Source organism: Amaranthus tricolor, chromosome 4 (genome assembly GCF_026212465.1).
Source record: "Amaranthus tricolor cultivar Red isolate AtriRed21 chromosome 4, ASM2621246v1, whole genome shotgun sequence".
Classification (NCBI taxonomy): domain Eukaryota; kingdom Viridiplantae; phylum Streptophyta; class Magnoliopsida; order Caryophyllales; family Amaranthaceae; genus Amaranthus; species Amaranthus tricolor.
The window spans coordinates 27,968,946-27,993,270 of NC_080050.1; the positions used below are offsets into that span (position 1 = coordinate 27,968,946).

The following is a 24,325-nucleotide window of genomic DNA, read 5'->3' on the forward strand; positions in this document are numbered from 1 at the left end:
AAAGGTCTATTCTAAGGTTTAATTATGATATATGTTCTAAAAAACTTGAATTACTATGATAAAATGCATATGTTTCAAGTTAACAGTTCACTTTGCGATTCCCATCAAAACGTGTTGTTACACAAAAAGGTATATTTGGACCTCAGTGCTGGAGGTGAACTTAGGATCCTTTGTTGGACTTAGTGAAACCTTGTCCCATTATTGTTGAAGCCTTTGCAAAATTTGAAAGTACTACAAAGGTTGTGCCATCTCGGCATAATATAGTATTTATTTTTACTCTCTGTAAGTTCCATTAAGACTGTATTCAATAATATATCAGCTTGACTTTTGTTGAACATCTACGCACTAAAAGAATATCAAAATTGTTTGACAGAAGTTTCTGGCTAATTTTCTGAAATATTACGAGATGTGTTACTTTGTGTATGGACTTGGAACAACAGAAATTATGTTAGCTTCTCTTGCTTTTGGATTGTGACAGAGGCTTTCTTTCAAATAGCAATTGTCATTCCAACTATAAAATTAGATGGCAAAAATTATTTTCTTTGAAGAATTTGTGAGTGCGGTAACTTATTATGGAGTCGTCTTGTGGTTTTTTTTAGCAATCAGTATGCTCTGAATGTTAAAATTGTGCTAATATTCATTTTTGGGGTGTGATTGTTGTGATTGGGTCATTATTCATTACACTAGGATATTATCCACTTACTTTTTTCAATTTATAGAATGCTTGTAGTGGTGCTAAAAAGTTAGGAAAGTATTGAGGCTTTTTTTTGTATGCTTTTGGGAGAAGCTATCATCTTGTGAGTGAGTCAGGAAAAAGGTCTTGTAGAGTTGAATCATTTCTAGCAGTTCTCCTGCACTTAAAGGTTTCCTTCATGATCTATATGATTTGCTGCAAAAGGTCAAAGTTTGGATAACGTTTATATTTTCTGCAAAAGCTTAGAAGAAAAGACATGGTTCATCCAAGATTGCTCCGATTATCTGTTTATTTATTTTTGCAGTCAGCATGCTACTTATTCTATCAGCTTCCTCTATTTCTATGTCCTCATTTTTGTCACCTCTCCATGGTTCATCCATTACTAATTTTCAAATGTATGATAGTCTATGTTATAATCTTATGTGGAGCATAATCTTCTGTAAGAAACTGTTTTTTGGGACACTTCCTGTTGATATTGCCCTCAAGTTCTTGTTCAAGCACCAGACTTCTGGTTTTTTTCTTTTTCAGCCATAGTGCAAAAAACGGATTCGGTCACTGTCGTGGTAATGGTCGTGAAAAGGATATCGCGGTCAATATTGGCCTATATTTTGGTCACGGTAAACTCAAAAACCTTTATGATACAATCGCGATAGGATGATGCGGCCTTGTTTTTGCACTATGTTTTCGGAGCTCTCTTGTATTCACATATGGGATATCCCTCATTCATCATTTGCAACAAAAATATATATCTAGATGTATTAAGTCACCAAATTGAATTATCTAAGCCAGGCAGGTCAACATGTGTCTTGGTTATAGGCATTACTTAAAACCAATATTGCACAGTAGGGTCTCATTCATTGTAATGTAGCCATGTCGATGTATCTATAGTGTGCTAAGGGAGTGTTGTTATTCTTGTGTTGCAAGTTTTCTTGTTTTTTAATTACAGGGATCTAGTGGTCCGATTCACTTTCTATTTGGAGTTAGTTAAGGCTTCCTTTATTAGTTTGTGTATGTTAAGTGGAAGGTGATCTGTGGTATTCTGCTTCTCTGATGATCTTGAAGTTTCTAGGGCTGAATTTGAATGATTAAATCTTTAGGAGTCACATGCCATATAGAAAGGATCCAAGATTGTTCCAGGTCCTCCATAATTATAAGTTCCTACGTTTCCTGTAAAATGGCTTTTTAAGAGATATAATCATTGTCTTGATTTTTTTTTTGGGTGTTTGTATCTTAAACTTTTCATGGATGTTCTCTTTTGATGTCCTCTAAAACTAGACTGCACCTTTTGAATTTGAATTTTTGAAGGCCATCAGGTTTCTCTACACTGTAACTATCGCCATCTCCATATGAATTAAATTTTGACTATTTTTTGTTTGTGTTTTAGGAATTTGGGTAATGAGATAGCAAATTTGACATGCAGTTCTACTCAAATAGAGTTTAATATCTGGGAAGACTCCACTGACATCATTGCGAATGTTGGGTCTGCTGAGGTCATTAATTCGTCAAAGCAAACGGCAATTTTGCGAATGAAAGAGGTTTCTTTTTCTTTTACGCACTTTGCTTTTTGTGTGAATTTATATTGTGTAGATTGGCAGTCGTGGTAATTTGATGAATCTTGTGATTAGTTTTCAATGCCATGCTTTCTGTGTTTTTAGATAGGAAAATTTGCTTATTGATATCTGTTAACTTTGCATGTTTGTGAAATGAAGTGTATTAATTGTTTTGGGTGCATTAATCCCCATTATTGCTACATATTTGCATAATTACTTCTTTCCACCCTCTTTATGCCATTCAACCCCCCATTTCCGGCCAAATTTTTTGTTGATTGCATCTAAGTGTGATTTGGGTCAAAGGTAGGGATTGTAAAAACTGCGGAGACAAGGGTAGTAATCCAGCATGAAATAGAAAAAAGAAAAGTGAAAACTATTGAGCTATTATCCGTCAATCCACATTTTATGGGTGCTAATCAGAAACTTCTCCGCTTTTCTTGTATGGGTTTTGTTGTTTCGTAGGCCTTTGTGAGTGGTCAATGATCTGGGACTTTCTATTCGTTCTTAAGCTAATATAAGAAGTTATATGCTGGACTTAATTGAACTTATCTCATTTGAGTGGTTGGTTGTCCTGAGGTTGATTTACATACTTGCTCCACAACATAATACATGCAACATGAGGGGAGGCATAAAAGTAAGTTATGGATGACTTTACCTGGTTTCCCTTTACCTTCCCCAAGCCCAACATATCACCACCCCTTCCAAAACGAGAAATGGCAACAACTGCCCACGCCACAGCCACGAAACACCAATTTTCATAGTTGTGGCACCACTGCAACCTCCACTCCATCACCACAATCCAACAATTTATCAGCGCACACGCTCTCACCAACCACTGGTGAATTTCTTCACCATTTACTTTGAATATCCCATAAAGTTCTCTACCACAAGCATGGAAACCTCCATCATGAAAACCGTGTTGAGAAGAGAGAGAGAAGATATGAGATCGAGAAAGAAGCGAGAGAAACATCACTATTGTTAAAGGCTTTGGTCAAGTCATGGATTAGCGCAAAATTGTAGAATTGGTGTTGGCGGGTGTTCCTTGTCACAATTTTTGGCACTTTGTTGACTGGTGATGGCAGTGAGCGTTTGAAGACTGGTATTGATGCAGGTGGCAGTAACCACTTGCCATTACTTGGTGACTGCAGGTTTTGGTGACGGCTAGTTGTTGATGGTGGTGGTGCTAGCAGAAAATAGAGAAAACAGAAAAAGATGACAAAGAGAAAGATGAGAAGTAGGTTAGGGGAAGGTTTTGTATAATATTTTGTATGAGATATATTCAGATAATAGAGCACTTCAAGTGACTCAACAGTCCAGTGCGAAACACTCGGTTAATACAATTTTCATGATGCAATAAAGACCCTTAAATATACAACATAAAAGGGAATCCATTTGTAACAAATTGATACCTCACAGGGGTTTAATTTATGATGTTAAGATAGGTAGAGAGTAAGTGGTTGTTAGCCACCTATAATATGCAGATGATACGATCTTGTTCCTGTCCGATGATAGTGTGAAGTTTAAGAATACCATAGAGATCCCTGCTCTTTTTGCCTAACTCTTAGGCCTCAGGATAAATCTATCCAAGTCTTGCATTTTAGGTATTCATGTGGAGAGATGAGCTCTTTGCCAGTTAGCAAAATTGTGTACGCTGTGAGGTTTCAGAATTTCCTATCATGTATTTGGGAAAGGAAGAAGATGACAAAGAGAAAGATGAAAAGAAATAGATTAAGGGAAAGCTATTGTTTTATATTTCATTTGGGATTATACCTAGATAATAAATCATTTCGAGCGGCTCAATTCTCAGTGTAAACACTCGGTTAATACAATTTTCATGATTCAATAAAAGACCCTTTACCCTTCGTTATATACAACACAAAAGGATCTCAATTTGTAACAAAATAACACCTAAAAAAAATATTGAAATTGCATAACAAACTTGTCTTCTTCCAAACAACCCAGTTCAACAAATAACCAACTCAGCAAAATCACCTTTCATTCATTTCATGCCTTTCCTCTTCTTCTGTATGTAAAAATGTTTAGGGGGAGCTTCATACAACAGTTGGTGAATGTTTGGATAAGGTAGAGGGAGAAAGAGAGAAGTGTTAGGGAAGAGGGGAAAGAGAGAGAGAACATAGGGAGTATGAAGAGCAAGGGGAGAAAACTGGGAAACATTGAACTTAAAGTAGTAATGTTACAAGTTATAGAACTTTCAAATGTGGAAAATGTGGCATCTTTTTTGTTTATGGTAGAGGTATTATATCTTGAGATATTGTGGTCCCGTCCTAGTTTGATGTGCTTGTCTTACTCTTGTGTTCCTCCCGCTATTCTTGTAGCAATGCAATTTGTTCTGCCCCTTGGCTATTTCACACAACTTAGAATCATATTTTAAAGTGCGGTAACAGTCGCGATTGTGGTAAAGGAACGGTGATACGTTAATGGAAGTGATGCAACTATCATTACTCCTAAATACCGGTCGGAACCATAAGATATCACTTGATACGGCCCAAAACATGACTTTTTTACACCATTACAATGCGGGGAATATTGGTTCGTTGTTTTTGAAAACCTTTACAACGTGGACGATGCGATGCGATGCGGCCTTGTTTTAATCCCATTGTTTCGAACTGATGATTTCATTATCTTTTCCTAGTTTTAGTATGAAAAAAGTTATTACATTACATTACTCAATGCCTTCAAAGTGGTTTTCTTATTCTAGAAGAGACTTATATGCATTTTTTTGTTGCAAAATATACTTTCCATTCAGTAACCGGAAATCGATACATTTAGTCAAAATGAACTGTGAACTAATGAGGTTCCTGGAAATTAATTATGCTGTAACAGGAGTGTGTTCTCTTTCTCAAATGCGTGTTGCAAGTGAGTTTGATGTGCGTGGTTGTTTTTATTTTTTCCAGGAAAAGTCTGAAGCGAATGTTTTGACTAATGAAGAATATCCTGCAAGCATTAGATTTGAAATTTCGCTGAAGAATCAGATGGAAGATTTGATTCTGACGGTACATAGAATAGTTAATTGAAGAATATTTATTTTAGTTGTTGCAATTACCTATCAATATAACCATGTTTACTGTAAATTGTTTACTGACCAGGTTGCCATTCAGCCAATTGAAGTTTATTATGATTTGGAGTTTCTTCTTTGTTTTTTGGAGTTTTACAGCATTTTGGAATCCCACAAATCCTTGCAGCAGAGGGTATGATATTTAGTTCACTACTGTTAGGCTCTTTAGTTACTCGTTGCTGCTTTACTAACAAATTACTCTCATATCAATATTCTCTTCTATTTTTCTTTACAAAAAGTTACATAAAATCATGTTTTTCCATAATTATGTGGTGATGCTTTGAAGAAGTTGTTTAGAACTTGGATTGCTGGGATTTGCTCTTTTATTAACTTTTTTTAAAAATCTACGTCACATTTTATAGATGCAGTACTAAAGATCTGGGGGTAAAAGGATCATGCTAGTTTTGCGATACAATACTTCTTTGGACACTTTTTGTGGTTTATTAAGACTTAAGAGGGTACTGGTAGGATTTTTTATGTAATTGAAAGCACAATGCCATTTGGTCATCGGTGGGGAACTTCCATACATTATGAAAACATAGACTACCTTGATTGTGTAACCAATTTAGTATGCAATAGAAAAGAGATAGTACTTGTTATGACTTATGAGTTGAGATTCTTTACATGGATGTACTGAACTTGTAGTAAGTAGTAACTTGCAAGGATCCAACTTGGCCTGTAAAGGAAGTTGTATTTTCAAGTAATAACCTGGCCTCCTTATAATGTACACTGCGTAGGCTTGGGATGCTTAACTCCGTATCATATAAAATTTTGTGTTTTTTTTCCCATCCGTGGTGATTAAATACTGTATACTTTATACTGTATAATGTTGATAACTTATGAATTGTGAATTCATTAAAATTTTTTTGCTGGAATTCATTTCTAGAGCAGTTGAGCATATGCCTGATGCCGCTGTACCTTTTGCTTTTCAGGTTCTCTTGTCATTGAATGGGATAAGAAATGTCAAATGTCGAATTCAATCTAAAACTGAGTGAGTTTGTTGGCTCAGTTACCTAGACGTTATTGTGGATTTTTTTTAGTTTGCAAGAGATTTAGTTTTGAAGCCCTGGAAATTATACATTCTATGAAAGATGGAATCACGTAAAATTAAATGCATTTTTCAATTGTAGAAAATGTTGCTAATATGGCAAGGCAATCTAAACGGGCATCCCGGTGCGCAAACTGCTGTGCAATGTTCCGGGAATTGGAAAGGTCCCATTACAAAGGTGTAATTTAGGCAAACCTCACCCTGCATATCTGCAAGCGGCTGATCTGGGAAATATTTAATAGATATATTTTTTGGCATTGGATTAACTCCTAATTCTATGGCAAACTAGATTTTGCTAATTACACGAAATAGTTTGAAGAAGGATATTTTAATATGTATGTATTTTTGCATTGGGTTAACTTTCCTCTAAGCTCGTTAGACTCCAAAGAAACCCCATGCCAATTTTCTTAATGGTTGAAAAATGTGTTATAAGATGGGATAGATTTGTTAGGAAATCATATTCAATGTGATTAACTCAAGAAGATGAAAAAGGAACAGCAGTGTAAGAAGATTTGTTGTCATGGAGTTGTTTTGCATGGCCAGCTAATAGCTTTACAAATGGAAACCCACTAGTGACAACAGGAAAGACTTGGTGTGTCATTGCTGTTGTCACTAAGCAGTTTAACAAAAAACCATGCATTCACCAGTGACTCCATAATGCTGTAAAAAACCACTACCAAATCATAAGTTGGTGAACACATAGATGTTTGTAAAATAGTATTATTACTAATACTATTATAGATTTGGCACATACAATGCAAGTGTCTTGCTGCTTAGTATACATATGCACGTGTTTCTTGTTGACTTGCAATATATTATATCAATCATCATCTCTTTCAACTTTATAACCACCCAAATTTTTTTTAAATTTCTACTTGATGTTAATTGCCTATGACAGTAGATTTGACTTTTTTTGCTGCAGATGTATTATGTCTCGCCGGCAGAGAGTCATTTTGGAAGTTAATATTGTCAAGCTCTCCATATGTGTTCCTTGGGAAAATGAGCTTTTAAAAGAATGCTGCTTGGTAATTTGCTTATTCTTCATATTAGGACCCAGACAAGCTTTCTGCCTCTAATGTATATGGTATTGTTAGTGTTCGTTTTCTATGTTAATGATATAGTGCCTGTACTTCCATAGAATATAGATTGTCATCGTGTCATGATCTTCTCTAACTTATTTTGAAAACTGTGTAGCTCCCTGAAAGGGCAACTGTTCATGATTTTTTGAGGCTTAAGAAAATTCTCTTTATGTAATGGGGGTCATGGTGAGGAAAAAGGAAGAGGTCCAGATGTGAAGTTGACTCAAATTAAAACAAATGATAATTGTAATTTGAAAACTGTAAAGAAATGATCTAGAAAGGTGCAGAAATAAATGCAAGGAAAAACAATAAATTGCACATAGAAGCTCATTAATTATCAAAAATTGCCGAATAGAAGTCACTTTTTAGCAGATGAAAACAATAGGTAATTCATCTAGGATAGTTACAGTTCTATTAAATGCTATAATTCACCTTAGCCTGTTTGTTAGAATATGAGTATGTGGTATGCCTAGCTACTTCTGGGAATATCTCCATCAAAAAAATAAACCTGGTTCTGTGAATTTTGTCTACTGAATCTAGAAGATTATGTGGATTGCTGTACTGCTTTATTAGTAGCTGATAGTTGGTACTCTGGACAACCTAGTTCCGTACTTCAATGCAGAGGAGCCAGCAGAGTTGAATGAAAGCCTCCTCTCTCAACAATCATTTCGGAGGTTGTATCGTTGACAAAATTATGCAAGGACTATCATTCCTATGTGGAACTGTTAGACGTTCCATTTTTTTTTGTTTGTACTTTGTAGTTCATGTGCTAATATGTTATAGTTGCTTTGCCTTTTTTGAGACATACATGATCCATCATATGTGAAATATGATTTTGTGTTTGTTATTGAAAAATGTGATCTGTTGGTTTTTTTCTTTTCATGTACTGTTTATCTATTAATCCAGATCTTTATGCGTCTTTTTTCTTTTGAAAAATGTGCATTAGCTGATAACCTTTATATTACTATGTGGAGTACAGAGATTGCAAGTTATTGGTCTACAAGTATCTTCCAACTTAAATATTTCTCCTGTTGTATCTAGAAGAAAGGTTCAGTGCCAGTTCATGAGGAATTGGCTTAAACTGGAAGATGGTAGTGATATTCTGAACTCAGTGCAGCTTGATGACATATATGACCATTATGCAGGGAGCATGGATAATTTTCAGGTAACTCTTCTACTCCATCTCACACACTACAATATCACCCCAAATCCACTTGGTGACTGGTGCCTAGGCGTCGTCAAGGGGTTTGGGCTTTGGATGCAAACAACTATACTTTGTTTTGGCCAGTTAAACAATCGTACTCTTGTAATGGAGAAGTTTCTGGTTGGCATTTAATTACATACATCTACAACTTCACATATATAAGAATTACACATAATTTAATCCCGCTCATGTCAGCAGTATTCTGGTATCCATTTCTAGAGGAATGTCCTTGATGTGCAGGTGACGTTGATCATGCCCGGTTTGCCTCGAGATTTGAAGGTTGTTGAGAAATTTTCTGCTTCTATCACAATTTCTCATTGCATCATCCCTGATGAGATGATACTGAAGCAATTAGAGGTAATTGTATTGTTTCACAACATATTAATGCTTACATTTCGGTTTGCTTCTTGTCCCTATATCAGCTAGTAAGCTTAGAAAACCAGTATGGAAGATGAACAATCTGGTTGTAATTATTGTTAGTGTCAAATATGAAATATATGCCAAATCTTTTATGAAGTAATATTTTCCTTTAATTTAAGGGATGTTTGGTTGGCGTTTTTTCTTAGGATCTTATAGTGTGAACCTCGTCACAATATACCATATGAATTCTTTCTTAATCCAATCCCTTGCATCAGAAGCTTACCCATTCTCCGAAGATTGAACTCCCATTCCAAACAAGATTCAAACCCTACAATGAGAGTAGAGATATGACAGAGAAAAGGAAAAAAAATATTTTGTGAACAGTTGTTGAAAAGTCGGCAAACCAGCAAAAGGAAAGAACCAAATGAGACGATGAGGTGGAATTTCCATCTTTTTTACGTTTGAAGCCTCCGTGATTTTTTAGTATTTTGGGTTCCTTTTTTGCTTTGTGATGCTTAGCAATCGGTATAACTCCTATTGACATTTCATTTTCTTAATCTTTTGGTTTGATTTGGAATTATGAATTATTATTCTTTTCTTTATTTTAATAAACAGACTGTTAAAAACCAAAAGGTAAAATGGGATATAAATTCCGTCCTATAGGTGAATAAAAAAAACTTGATAGGATTGAAAATTGATTACATTATTAAACTGAACCAGTTTATAGTTGTATTTTGTATGGGATTGTTTTACTTAAATAGTTAAATAATTATAGTCGACAAATATATATAACAACTAAATAGTACTAATAATTGATAAGACCAACAATATCGAGCATAAGTAACAAGAATAAGTCATAAAATCTGGTTTGATCCGGTTTGATGGTGTCCAATCTGGCCTTATTTGTTCTGCTGTGATCCAAATTCTTCTGGTTTGATCTGATTTGATGTGGTGTGCAAGAATAAGAAACAAGAATAAGTAATAAGTTGAAGAGAGCTAGCTCATACTCGGTTGCTTAGACTCTTCACTTTACAAGTACTTGTGGGGGGGAACTCTGACACTCGAACATGGATAGGACACGTGGACACTTTATTTTTTATTTAAAATCTTGGGTTTTTTTTATAGGTAGTCTAGGTGGACACTTGTGGATACTTATATGGGTCAGACATGAGTATGCAAGTTTGAGTAATATAGGTACATAAAGTAGATTTGATAGTGATGATATCTGCTCTGTGCCATTTTGTCTACTTGCTTTCTCATCCTTCTTATTTGTATTGCAGGCTCATTTTATTGTGTCATTACTTCATGTACACTTCTCTGCCAGTATCTATGCTGCATTTTTGAGCGTAGTTGAATGTCTTCAGCTTTCATCTTCCAACTCTAGACAAGTCCAGAAGCCAAATTCTCTTTCATCGAGTATGACATCAAGCTATCCAACCATGCCATTTTGCTTTTCAATATCTGCAAATTTCGAACTGTTCAAATTTGAAATTTCTCTTGACGATGATCGAGACAATATCTCAGTGTTGCTGCTCAGTCTACAACAATTAAAACTTATGTAAGGCTTGTAATTACTCTTTTTCTCTTGCTATTTGAGATAATAAACTTTGCTAATGATATGACAGCTTGGTTTGTAAATTTTATGTTTTTTGTATATGTTTGGTTGTCTTTGTTTTATAACAGGTTTGCTAACTGTCAAGTTCAAGATTGCTGGATCTGTACAAAGGAAGTAAAGATCACCAGTTATCAAGTGCAGGATGAGTCTAAAAGCAACATTATATGCTCATCCAGGATGCCTGATGTTGAAGATGTTTTATTTTCACAAGCAGCAAGAAGTGAGGATGGTGTTGATTTTGATTGGAATGAATCATTGGATAGGTGCTTTCTTTTGCATCATGTAGTTCACAAAAATGGCCACACAAATCTATACTTGAGGGATATCGAATTTCACTGCTATCCCTATATAGTACAGAAGCTAGTTGGGTTTTGTGATAAATTAATGGTATGCAGTAGTTCTGGTTCTAATGACATTTCTTTGCACCAAACAGAACTGAAATCCACAGATATTCCCACGTTTAGTTTCCAGAGGTTTGGTATCTCAAACTTTTGTGAGAGTGGATTTGCTGAATGGGAAAGTATTCCACTGCATCAATACCCCTTTGTTGGAATACATAATTCTGGGCGTCTTCGAAGTCTAGATAGTTCCATCACCATACCCAAGTGGAGAAATTTTGAAGTGAAAGATAAGAATATTGCAAATAGTGACATTAGAAAGAATTTAAATACACCATCAGTAACTGGTTTGGAGGCAGCTGAAAACTGTATGAATTCCAATATTTTGGATATGCTGTTGGAGGTAGCAAATGTTAGCATACATTTTCATGATTTGTCTTGTGTTCTTGGAAGTATTACTATTCCTGTCGGTAAAGCGTCAATTGTATATTACTCAGATCAGTTTGATATGCTGTTTTCTGTAGAAGGGCTGACTCTCTTGTCCAATTGGTGGAAATGTGACTTCCAGGAGTTTCTGTGGGAGCCTTCACTGCCTAATCGTTTTTCTGTGCTGAACATACGAATTAGGAAAGGAAATGCTGACCAGGAAAATTCTGATTTGGAGATAAGCTTTAGTATTCAAAATGTCTGTTGTGTCTTATCTCCCAAATATTTAGCGATATTGATTGCTTATTTCACTTTGCCTGATTGGAGGTCAGATGATAGTAAGTATCAGTTTCCAGAAAAGACTGAGCATGTTTCAGAAAATCGTGGATCCATTGTCTACAAATTTGAGGTATTAGACTCCATCATAATTTCACCTGTTGAGAGCAAGGAGGAGCAACTTCTGAAGCTTGATCTAGAACAGTTTTACTGCAGTTTTATTGACGATGATGCCTTGAAAGATGAATCTATTGTCACTTTCTTGAAGTTTTCAATTGCAGAGGATAAAGTCGCTGAAAGAGCTCATTTGAATATATTTGGACGTGATTTGCGTCTCTCTTTATTGACTATAAAGGACTTTAATTCTGATACTCCACATGAAAAAACAGGACATGGAAGTTGTACTTTGGTTCAATCATGTAGTGCTGATATCTGGCTTAGGCTTTCAGGTGAAAGTCAAGCGTCTGCGACAGGCTCTCCAACTCCTGTATGTATTCTGGCGAAAATTTTACACTGTGAAGTTGCTGTTGAAGGTGGGTTTTCTTATAATGATATTAAGATAGAAAGAATATCTACTCTGAAACCTGTGCTGCATTTTATGTTTCTTACGTGTGTCTGTATCCTCTTGGTCTCTTTTGACAGATAGCAACTTCGTTTCTGGATTTGTAGCATTAGCGGAGGTAATTGATCAGTATGCAGTGGTTGATGAGCAATCCAGATATTTCACTTGCGACATTCCTGGATTCCTTCAGTCAATACAGACTGTCAAGGATAACAGTTCTGGAACCCCGGAGGATTCAAGCATAGTGGAGACTGAGATTAGGTGCTGCATCAGTTCACTGTGTGTCAATTTTGTAAGGAAGAAAGGAAACTTAGATTCTCGAGATGTGGTTGGGAGACTTGAGCTGGGATTTAAACTATCAATAACTATGAGAAATGCCACCATTATGCATTCGAGAGCCCAATTCTCCACACTATTGCTAACTGGATCATTGAATTCTATTCATTTAGCAAAACTTTTATCAGACAGTACTCATGCACCAGTCCTTGATATTTCTCTTTCAGCCACTCGGAAAAATAAGATTGAGCTTCTCATTGACATTCCTTCTTTGGAGGTATGGTATCATCAGTCTGATTGGGTCATGATATTTGATCATGTATACTCTTGCATTCCACAGTCCCCCCGAAGTGCTGTTTTGGGTACATCTACTGGGATGGAGGATCTTTCCGCTCGGATGCCCATGCAGTCCCAATCTATATCAACTTCTGAGTGTGATAAGTTTGCACACAGTACTATTTCTTTACTTGTGAAGTCTGAAAACATTGATGTATTATGCCATATCCCTTTTTGGATTAGTGAAGATGAATTTGTTCAGTCAAAGGACTTTGAGTCTCATGGATTGGATGAAGAATCTGTTAAGGGAATAAGTGGAGGAAAGAACAGCAAATTCTTAACAGTTACTTTGCAAAGCAGGAGCAGCGAACTGCATGTTCGAGGCTCTAATTTATTATTTAAAATTAATGTTGAAAAAGCAACTGGATCTGTGGGGCTATGTGAGAGTGGTTCAGTGCAGTCATGGCCTTTTTTCCATCTATTTCAGCTTGGCACAGAGATTCAGATATGTGAATATGAGAAAGGCTCCATAGGGATCAGTGTTGATGTCAATTGTGAAGCTTTTGATGTTTGGTTGTCACAACAAGTATTTTACTTTTGGCATGGTATAGAATTTGAGGTAGCTGAAGCTGATCATTCAGAAATTCCATATGGGCGTATGGATTTGAAATTGCAGCTAAATAAGGCCTCTCTTCTGCTGACTGATGTAAGGGTCGTTTGCCTTCTCTTATCTGTTAGTGTGAGCACTGGAGAATCGAGTAGTCAAATGTTTTTGTCTTGTGGTGCTATGAATTAATTTTTTATTCCAGGTTTTTGTTTTCCTCGAGATCTCCTGTAGTGTTAGGGAATAAGTATTTCATTTCAAATTATGGATTTCAATTATGAAATCACAAATGAAGAATTTGAGAATGACAAGGTTTGGGTAGTCATTTTCAAATTTTCAACTTTAACTACTTTAAAAACAATTGTGAAATTTGATCCAAATACAAATTTGAAAATTTTTAATTTGCCAAACAATAAATTTAAGCCAATTCCAAATTTTCAAATGAAATACATGTTCCGAGCACAACCTTTGGGAATTTGAAATTCTAAATGGAGTTTTATCTGATAATATAAATTCTTCCATTCTAATTATACCTCAAGGAAAAGTACTTGTGCTTTCTCTGCCCCATTTGAGGAAACGAATCTAGCTGCAAGACGTTTAACTAAAGTTCCAACTCTATCAACACGACCAACTAAAACATCATGAAAGGTCTACCCAATATTTTTGACATCCTTGAGGTTAAGGTCCATAGGAAGAGGTCTACTAGATCTTCTAGACCCAACTCCCTTCACTATGTTAAAAGCATCACACTCATATTATGTTCTTGCATATCCTTATTTCACTAGGTTTCTAGAGAGAACATGCAAGGAAGTCATTATTGTTTGATAAAAACATTTATACTCCAAATTTATTAGTTTAAAAGGATTACTATTATTTTTATTTAACTTCAAAGCAATTGCACTGGGGTAATGAAATGTTGTTGTAACATAAAAGTTCTGAATGAATAATCCATATCCAAGATTAAATTCTTGAACGAATCAGTTTCACACCTTCAAAGCTCTCATATCGGCACCCAATTATGTACACTTGTATTGAGTTGGAGCATCATAGTTTGAAGTATCTTAAAAGATGTTCGATTTCACACGAACATTTTAGAAATTTGAGTTAGCGGTTTGTCCTAGAAGAAAGTGGGAGATACTTGTTTTATATCTTAATTCCAAAAAAGCGCACCTCCAAGAGAGGCTCTTGATAAATCGCTTCCCTTAGTCGTGGCTCAGCGAGATATGTAAGGCGCGCACTTTTGTGCCTTTCTTGTGTCTTGTGCTTTCGTCCTTTTTTGTGCTTTGGTTCTTTGTGGGGATAAACCTTTATATAATACTTATGTTATTGAACATTAAGACAAAATAAGAGTCGTCTTATTTGAAGAGAAAAGAATAAAAAGAAAAGGGAGATTCTATGTTTTTGAATATAGATGATGAAAAAAAAGGAAAATATGGATTTGCTTGGAATTCTAATAGTAGGTGGACTTCTCTCTCAGTTTCAGTGCCTCCATCACCATTATCTAGCTTCCTTTATGGAGTTTTTGTTTTGAAATGAAAGTATATATCTTAGATTTATTGAATAGTGTAACATTCTGAGCAATGCCAAAGTTAGGGCCATTATCCTTGCTTTTCATCACCTAAATAGTTCAACGACTAGCTTGAATTTTCTTTAAAAGGGTCTTTTGGAATTGGGTGTTTTGTTTGTTTATTTGAGTTCAATTCATGGTGATAATTGGTTCAATTTGGTCTCAGTTCAAATCAGGTTATATTGGATCTCAACTGTCAACTAGATGCTTATTAAAAAATTAGTTATTAGTCCCAAAATTTTGCAGTTGGGTGGGTTTGAGTAAGGTTTTTTGTCTTATCTTATTTAGAGTACAATTCAAGACAACATTAACTAATTCGGTTTGTACAGTTGGAAAGTTTGTATACAGTGTTTTTATATGCTAGTTCAGATGACATTGTTACTTTGGTCATTTAGATCTTATGCATGAAGTTGTGGTAGTAGTCAATTGTTTATCGTTTTAATTCACATGGAGGTCCTTTTTCTTTAACGGTTATCTCTTGTTTTGTGCAGTGGATCTGTAATGGGCCTTTGATAGAATTACTGATGATGAACTTGCGCATAACAACTATGATTGTGAAGAACACTATTGAATTTTCTTCTAACGGAGACCTGCATGTCAACTATAACAACATTCACAAGGTCTATTTCCTTTGACTTTTTGTAGGAACTAAAAACTTGAATTATTTGGTAGCACAAGTACCTAGAAAAGCTTATAGCACAAAGCTTAGAATGAATATAGCCTCAAGTAACAAAAACTGATTAGTATCATCATAAAGGTTTTTTCCCAGCTTCATAGAGAATCTTCTGGTAGTGTCTTTCACAATTGATTATTTTGATTGACTTTGCATTTGCAGGTCTTGTGGGAACCTTTTCTAGAACCTTGGAGCTTTCAGGTTATAATGGTCCGCAATTATGGAAAAAATGCTTCTCTTGACAATGGCATTATCACTGATGTACATCTTGAATCAACCAATCAACTGAATATAAATATCACAAAATCAATGTGTGAGGTATGGACTCATCTTTCATTGTAAAGATTTTAATTTAGGTAGTTACTCCTTCGTCCCAATGAATTAGCCCCATTTACTTTTGGCACGGAGATAAGAAGTTAGTTATAGTGGGTTAAAGTAGCGAGATATTTAAAAATAAGAGAGAGAATATAGAGAGTAAAAATGGTGGGTTCATGTCCTAGAATAGAAATTAGGCATATTTATTTGGACGGATGAGTATTACTTATCAGAGCTTTTAACCAAAAACCACACGTAACTAGTAAGAGGTCTATCCCCCCTAACCAAATTTAAACCAAAATCCTAATCCCTCCATGAAATCCATAATGCCTATCCTTTGGCTTTTGAGATTTAGACCCTTTGGCACTTTTTGATACCAAAGGATCAACTTTTGCTTTTCTCCGAACGTTATTGGTATTGTTTGGATTAATGCTTTTGCAGATACAAAATTCATTTTACATGAGATTCACGTAGGATATAAACTATTTGAGAAGAGTGAACGGAAAGTGGGAAACTGATGGTGGTTATTGTTTCAGCTTCTTTTAGTTGGTGAGTATGATGGAGGATATGGGAACCCAAAGACCAGGGGAGGGGGTATAACTTGTTTTATTTTGTTTTGGTTATTTACTTATTTAGTTGTTTTTGGATATGGTTATCTTGTGGTGACTGTATGATATCTTGTAAAAGGTAACTTATTCGCTTTGCGAAGTAGATATAGGCATGGTGCAAAATGTCCCCCCTATCACCATATTGCGAGTGCATAGTAAAGGTTAAACTCACTGTACTGAAATAAAGGCCAAGACCACTTCAAAACCATCCACATTAACCACAAAAGCTGCTTTGTGATTGTTACTGAAACTGTATTTTCGCATTATGCATATCAGTGGGCTATTTTGGGTTTCTAGATTGGGGTTGGTTTTACAGAACTTATAACCTTTAAGTTATCACTTATAATCTTAGAGTGAGCACTTAGAGAAATGAGCTAATTATATGGGCTCCTCTCTTGGTGTGGCGGTCTCATACAAGAATTGATGGTTATTTATATATCTGTGGTTATTCTTATTTGCTCATTTTGTTATTTCAGGTTTTATTAAGGGCCATTGAGATGATCAAAGAAGCCAGGGGTCTGGTGCAAATGTATGAGGCTCCTAAGAGCCAAAGATATGGGAATCTTCAGAGTGTTGAAAACTTGTGTGTTAGAAGATATGCATCTTATACCATTCATAATATGACCTCCTTACCCTTTATTTTTCATGTCTATCAAGGGCTTGGCAATGCTGAAAATGTTGATCTTTCATCATCTGCATACAAGAACACTGTTCTGCCTGGCATAAGTATTCCTATTTATGTAGATGAGACATTGGAAGAGCAGGCATTTAGTTATAGGCCAGCTTCTACTTCTGAAGGACTTGGCAAGAAACTATCGAATAAGGCAGGGCATCATTTCATGACCATCCAATTTGAGGGAACATCTGAGAGATCCGAACCAATCTCCATGGATCTTGTTGGTCTTACATACTTTGAGGTGAACTTTTCAAATGACTACAGGAAGGCTGATGCAGATAATGGGCTTCTTGTTCCTGTTGTGTTTGATGTGTCTCTTCAGCGCTATAGCAAGTTAATTAAACTGTATTCCACTGTGAGTGACACGAGCAACCTTTACCATGATGACATAATGTCTACCCACTTTTCACTGACATATTTCTTTTGACTTGGTCATTGCAGGTGATATTCAAGAATTCGACATCATTGCCATTGGAGCTACGATTTGACATTCCTTTTGGCATGTCCTCGAAGGTATGTTAAAAAGGTTATTAATAGCAAAGTATACATCTTTTTTGGATTGTTCTGATTACTATTGTGGTATCCCTATCTTACCCTGTTCAACACTAGGTTTTAGATCCAATATATCCTGGCAAGGAATTTCCTCTCCCTCTTCATCTGGCAGAAGCAGGATACATGAGATGGCGTCCTCTTGGTAACAATTATTTATGGAGTGAAGTGCATAATCTGTCTATGATTCTCTCAACTGAGAACAGGAGTGGGTTTTTGAGATCTCTTTCTTGCAATCCATCTCATCCAAGCAATTATCTATTCCGTTGTTGCTTGTCAGTTCAAGACATGAGCTTATCTTTATCTGGGAGACTGAGAAGGAGATCGCCCTATCTCAATGGTTCTCTGAAGCAGTCAGTTACAGCTGCAAAGACCAGGTTCATTCATCGTGTGACACTAACTACTCCATTAACTGTTAAAAATTATCTTCCCCATGCAATATCTGTCACAGTAGAAGGTGGTGGATCTACTCAGATAGCAGTTGTTAAAGAGGTATGCAGAAGTCTCAGCTAATACTCCTTAAAAAGAAGATTCTTCTCTTCTTTTGGGTCTACGGAAACATTGTATTACATATTCCTTGTACTTTCAGGTTGAAGCCTCATTTTTTCATGTTGATTCTTCGCATGATTTGGCTGTAACGTTCAATGTTTCTGGATATGGACCAGCATCAGTGAAATTCCCACGTGCTGAAATTTTCAGCGCCGCAGCTAAGCCTAATGGTGCTATTTTATCACTGACTGAAACAATGACCTTAAGTGGTGATCTGTGTGATGGTAATTCTTATTCATTGAACTTATTGATGACATATTTTTTCAATTCACTAATATTCCTTACTTTGACTCATTCTGCAAGGTTCTGTACATGCTACGGTTGAGAAGATTTTGGACTCACTGTCTGGTGCTCGGGAGCTTTGTGTTTCTGTTCCATATTTGCTGTACAATTGTACAGGGTTTGCACTGGTAGTTTCAATACCAGATGATAAACTAAAAGGAAACTATCTTATTATTCCTACCTGCTATGATTCCATTGAGCGAGGGTTTTTTATTGATCGGAAGGATGGCCTACACCTCTTACCATCAGAGGATAAGCCAAACTCTACAGCCTTTGATTTTTACAACACAAGCTATTTGTCAAAAAATCACATCCTCACTTCCAAGGAGCTTGTCACTCCACCTTCGGGATTATTCCTGACTCAGTCATCAGTTTCACATGATGCAATGTATCGTCATCAATCTATAGATAAGTTGGATTTACAAGAAGCTTCTCTGAACAAATTGAACAAGCAGTTGGATACTTATCAGCAATCTGACATCAAAATTTCTAATGTTTCAAGTAATGAGTGTCTTAAAGCTAAGCCAGTTATGTACTCTCCTGCTCCAAGTGTTGTTGCCAGTGATATTATGGTCAGACTGGGAAGGTATCATGCTGAATGTCCTGTACAGAACATACCCAGTTCTTCATGGTCCAACCCATTTTTCCTCGTTGCACCTAGTGGGTCGACTGCTGTTTTAGTTCCACAACCACCTACAACCTCTGCTGCTGTTATATCTGTGACCTCATATCTTCTTGACATGCCACTTTTGGGGCGGACAAGAGCCATCACATTTCAGCCAAGGTGACCTATCTTCTATACTCTGCTTCTTATTGGCTATAATGAGTTTATATAAGAATGTTAATGCACCAAACAAAGAACCAGCTGAGCCCAGAAAGAGCTAATTCGTTAAGGGAATACATCAACATCTTGTGTGTTAATCGTTAAACCCTACCAGACTCGGTATCTTCTGAAACATTATATTCAACCTTGACCTTGAGTAATATAAGCGCATGGAGAAATTGCATTGTGCCATGTATTCAGGATGTCGTTGGGAAGAACATATAGAAACAAAGCCAAAGCCTGGATTTCATCCAGATGAGGTCGCGGCATGAACCTGTTATGTATGTCCTGTGGTCATCCTCAGAAATCTTGTTCCTCCATTCATTTGTATCATCTGAAAAAAAAAAATAATTCCTCTTCCTCTTTCAAAGCTGTTTGACCCAACTTTCCACCTTCCTGACCATGGTATCTTGAGGTCAATACCATGCTGATAGTGACGCCATCAGATTCCCTTTATCATTTGGGACATGTTCAATTATTTTGATCGAGATCTCATCATACAAGTCGTGTATGATACTTATAGTCTTCGTTATGTTAGATTTAGCTCAGGTGATGTTTTTCTGTAGACTTGAACTGAAAGGCCAATACTGCATTTTACCCATCAGTCCCATTGAGTTTGGTCACCGTTTTGGTAGATGTGAACTTTCTGGTTGTAGTGTAGCAAGCTCAAAGGAATAGGGGGAGTATGCATTTGTGCTTAGTCTAAAGATTGCAACTACAGAGCAACAATCCAATATGACCATCCCACTATTAATAGGGAGTATTAGGTTCCAGAAGTGTGCCACCTTAACACTGACCCATTGGAGCTAGTGAAGAACCTGTTACAGAGACCGACCCGTTTCCCTTTACTGTATCAGTAATAACTTTTTATTGTGCTTAAAAGTTGTTGGCTTTCGTAAATAAGGCCTGAAATCATTGGGTTTCTAAAGCTGTCAAAAAACTTTCATTGTATGTCAGACACGTTGAGTGAATGTAAATGTATGATTATGTGAGCTTTCTTTTAATGAAATGCTCTCGACCACCCTTTTTTCATTTGTTTTTTTACGACATTTCATTACCCCAAGCTCCCACCTAGGTGGGGAGGGGTTCGGAACTTCTGATGTATGCAACCTAACCCTTGTAAAAACAAATAGATTGTTTCCGATTGATGGTTGATATCAAATATCATCTGCAACTTAACATAAATAAGAAGTGCACATGATATGTTTGTTGATGTATGCAACCAATTGTGTATATATATATGTATATATATATGTATATATAATTTTTAATTTGTTGCAGGTATGTCATCAGTAATGCATGCAGCAAGCCTTTGTGCTATAAACAAAAGGGAACTGATTTTGTTTTCCATTTAGGGGTTGGAAAACATTCTCATCTTCACTGGATAGATACAACAAGGTAACTTTCATCCAAGTAAACCCGGAAAAATAAGTCCAAGTAAACTGGGACTTAGAGAGGCATGTTGATTTATGTTTCTACTTGACTAGAAATAATCTTACATGCGTGATGACAAACAAAATTTTGGAAGCTGCATATTTTTACTGTAGCCATTTACTTAACTGGTTGATGCTTCTGCATCTTTGTTCTACAGTGCTTGAAATAGTTACTTTTCTAATCTTGACAAATTCAAAAGTTATGCTGCATTTGTGCTCATTACTTGTTGAATGTCTTTAGGGAGTTGCTTATTGCTGTCCGTTTTGATGAACCTGGATGGCAGTGGTCTGGCTGCTTTCTTCCTAACCATCTTGGTGATACACAAGTGAAAATGCGGAATTACGTTTCTGGTGCATTGAATATTATAAGGATTGAAGTGCAAAATGCAGAAATCATTCAAGATGAGAAGATAATTTACAATGCGATTGGCAAATCGGGAACAAATTTCATTCTTCTTTCTGATGATGACACAAGCTTTGTGCCATATAGAATTGATAATTTCTCAAAAGAGGTATGTATTTGTACATTAACATCAACCATATCACATTATTATTTGTTCTGAACTGACATGGCTAATTAAAGATAAAATGAAGGTGATTGTATTAATGAAGTTAACAGTGAAATTGCTTAAAATGAAGATAAATTGTCAAAAATTCATTCGAACTTTGATACTTGAAGGCGACATTTTATTCATGATATACAAGTAATATAGTAATAATATTTGAAATAATAAAGGTAAAAAGAACTTTCTGTATCTAATGTCCAGACTTGTTAATTGTTATAGGTATGTTCTGCATTACCGTTTCTATATACGATATTTCACAATTTGATAAGAGAAGACTTACCACCTTCCTAATTGTAACTACAAAAGAAACAGATTTTTGGCATCCACAATCAAATACTCTCAAGTCTCAACTCCCTTCTAATTCACACCTTCTACTATCTCTTGTCATTTTAAAAACATTTGAAGACTCCTATTCTGTAATCTGCATCAAGTATGTTATGTCTTGATGTAGATTATGAATTTTTTGGGGGGTTGACAAGCTCAAATCAAGAAAACTTAACCAGTAACAATGGTGGTAAAACATTCAATTTTAATCAAAATTCTGGTCATATTGAGATTTGATCGCTTTACTTGCTATTTATGTAAAAGTAATATTTAGTTGGACGAAAAAAAATCAGAAAACTGAAAGAAGAAACGAAACGAAGAACTTGCGGGAGTTCTAACACTTCATTTACACAACTGAACTGTTCCTCAATTTTTGCTTTCATCTCCTGAGTTTCTAGGCTACAATTAATTCCTTCAAGTACTCATTATCAAGCAACAAATTTCAGACTTTATTCTTATGTAATAAAACAGTTCATAATGCACGTATAACCTCATACATTCCAATGCACGTCCAATGTAAGGCAGAAAATCAATTTGGTCTTACTCAGCAGTAAGTTCATTTTAATTAGCTTTTGACGTAGCATTTACCAACATATCTTAGTGAAATGTTTGTGCAGTTTCTCTATAAATTCATAACGTGAACTTATTAATTGGCAAGTTATAGTCCACAGAATGAGCTAAATTAAATGAACTATGGCCACTAAGAATTCAAGTGTCAAAACAGTTGAACTCGGTTTTCCAATCAATGATCAGACTTGTTCATTTGCTCTCCTCTATGAAAATTTTGTCCTCAAACATACTTCTGATAAGTATGGAGATTGGAGAATGATCACTTACCCACACAAGAACTTTATAAACTTCTTCTCTATGCAAGAGTTTCTTTTCTATGATCGCGGTAAAGTATGTTGATATGTGATGTTCTTTGTGACTTCTAGCGGGTTTAGTTCCTACCACCACAAAACAAGTTTTGACTAAATTTGACTTTAGTGGACCTCCATTCACATTTGTATTAATTTGAGCCTCTTAGTAAACAAAACAACAATGCCGGAGTCTTAGTCTCAAAAGATTGAGGTCGGCTACATTCTTGAAGATTAGTTTGTGAAAAATGGCTGCTAGTTTCTTTTCGTTTTCTGCAGCATAATATAGCAGAAAGTGATTTAAGGGGAAACATTTTGGAAGTTGTTTCTGGTGCTTTCCGTTTTCATATTCCTTTACATAGGGCTATATATAGTTATATACATACTCTTTGTACACTTTTAGGGTACTAATTTTTCAAATTTAATACAAAATTGGGTTCTTTCAACCTCATCTTTTGGGATCAAGGCTTAGGCTTTGTTTTTGTTGTTGGTTCAAAGCAAATTTACAAAGACTTTACTATTTCTCAATATTTATGCTCTTGTTTTCACCTTCATTGTATGTATAGTCATTCAGAAGTTCATTGATGCTTCCCTTATGATGTCACTTTGGATGATTTATGTTTGGAAAAATTACCCTAAATAATCCAATCATTTCGCGATTTTCCTACAATAATCCCACCTACCAATTAACCATGAATAATCCGAATTTAGGAGGGTCTTTGCCTTGGGTACACTCGGGTGACCTGCTACCTATTGTAGCACGTCATTTTGAATATAAAAAAAAAAAGATAAATTACCAACATATTACAAAAAAAATTTTAAAAATTAAACCCCCTTTAACAACCCAGCCCCACTGCCACCATCTCCCTCTCACTGGAGACACCACCACACAACCACCAACACCACCACCACAACCCTTTTCTTTTAGTGGCACACAACCGCACAATTTTACCCACCCACAAAATCGCAAAACTCTATGTACATCCCCACCCAATTTTCAGATTTAATCAAAAAATTAGGATTTGACTTAGCTAGATGGTGGTTCGAGAGGTATTGGGTTAGTGACGGCTAGGAGAAGGTGATGGCCGGTTGTTTGCGGGTTAGGAGAAGGAGAAGTGAGAAGTTTTTCAGAAATTGGGCAGCGGTGGGGAGGGAAATTAGTGACTGTGGTGAGAGGGAGTGGAGAAGGGGAGGAGGGGGAGGGGGAGGGGGAGGGATGGGGACTCGTCAGAAATAGGGGAGGGAAAGAGTTGGTAGCAGTTGGGGAGTGAAGGAGAAAAGGTGGCTGAAGTGGAGGAGGTAATGGAAGCTAGTGCACATATGCACAACATGAAGCAGCAAAGGTAAGGGAGGGTGGGGAGGGAAAGTGGTGGCCAGCCGAAGTAGGGGATCGGCTGAGGTTGGGTGGTCAGGGTAGGGTGGATGGGTGGTTATTATTTGTTTTTCCTATTACTTTTATGTTAATATTTTTGTAATTTTATTTTATTTTATCTTTTTTTTGTAAGTTTATCTCTGAAAACAGGTAAAATTTTGTTGAACAACATTTTTGGGTAAGTACCTCAATAATTGGGATTATTTATGATTAATCAATAGGTGGGATTATTATAGGAAAATCGTGAAAAGGTTGGATTATTCAGGGTAATTTTTCCTTTATGTTTTCAAATATCTTAAATCTCTATTTTTATATTTGGCACGGGTGTCCACTCTTCGAAGCGGCAA

General features: G+C 36.0%; 1 protein-coding gene across 6 annotated transcripts in view; it reads left to right on the forward strand.

Annotated features, from left to right (window-relative positions):
• LOC130810577 (uncharacterized) overlaps positions 1-24,325 on the forward strand; it is a 50,850-nt gene that overhangs the window by 19,983 nt on the left and 6,542 nt on the right. For all 6 annotated transcript variants that reach the window (XM_057676684.1, XM_057676686.1, XM_057676685.1 and 3 more), the window contains 19 exons: positions 2,079-2,229; positions 5,160-5,258; positions 5,352-5,453; positions 6,253-6,311; positions 7,291-7,393; positions 8,427-8,612; positions 8,892-9,008; positions 10,292-10,569; positions 10,695-12,199; positions 12,309-13,486; positions 15,443-15,571; positions 15,787-15,942; positions 17,024-17,578; positions 17,665-17,736; positions 17,833-18,264; positions 18,362-18,545; positions 18,625-19,387; positions 20,708-20,824; positions 21,101-21,371. In XM_057676684.1, the coding sequence (XP_057532667.1) occupies positions 2,079-2,229; positions 5,160-5,258; positions 5,352-5,453; positions 6,253-6,311; positions 7,291-7,393; positions 8,427-8,612; positions 8,892-9,008; positions 10,292-10,569; positions 10,695-12,199; positions 12,309-13,486; positions 15,443-15,571; positions 15,787-15,942; positions 17,024-17,578; positions 17,665-17,736; positions 17,833-18,264; positions 18,362-18,545; positions 18,625-19,387; positions 20,708-20,824; positions 21,101-21,371 (6,457 nt within the window). The remainder of the gene's footprint in view (positions 1-2,078; positions 2,230-5,159; positions 5,259-5,351; positions 5,454-6,252; positions 6,312-7,290; positions 7,394-8,426; positions 8,613-8,891; positions 9,009-10,291; positions 10,570-10,694; positions 12,200-12,308; positions 13,487-15,442; positions 15,572-15,786; positions 15,943-17,023; positions 17,579-17,664; positions 17,737-17,832; positions 18,265-18,361; positions 18,546-18,624; positions 19,388-20,707; positions 20,825-21,100; positions 21,372-24,325) is intronic.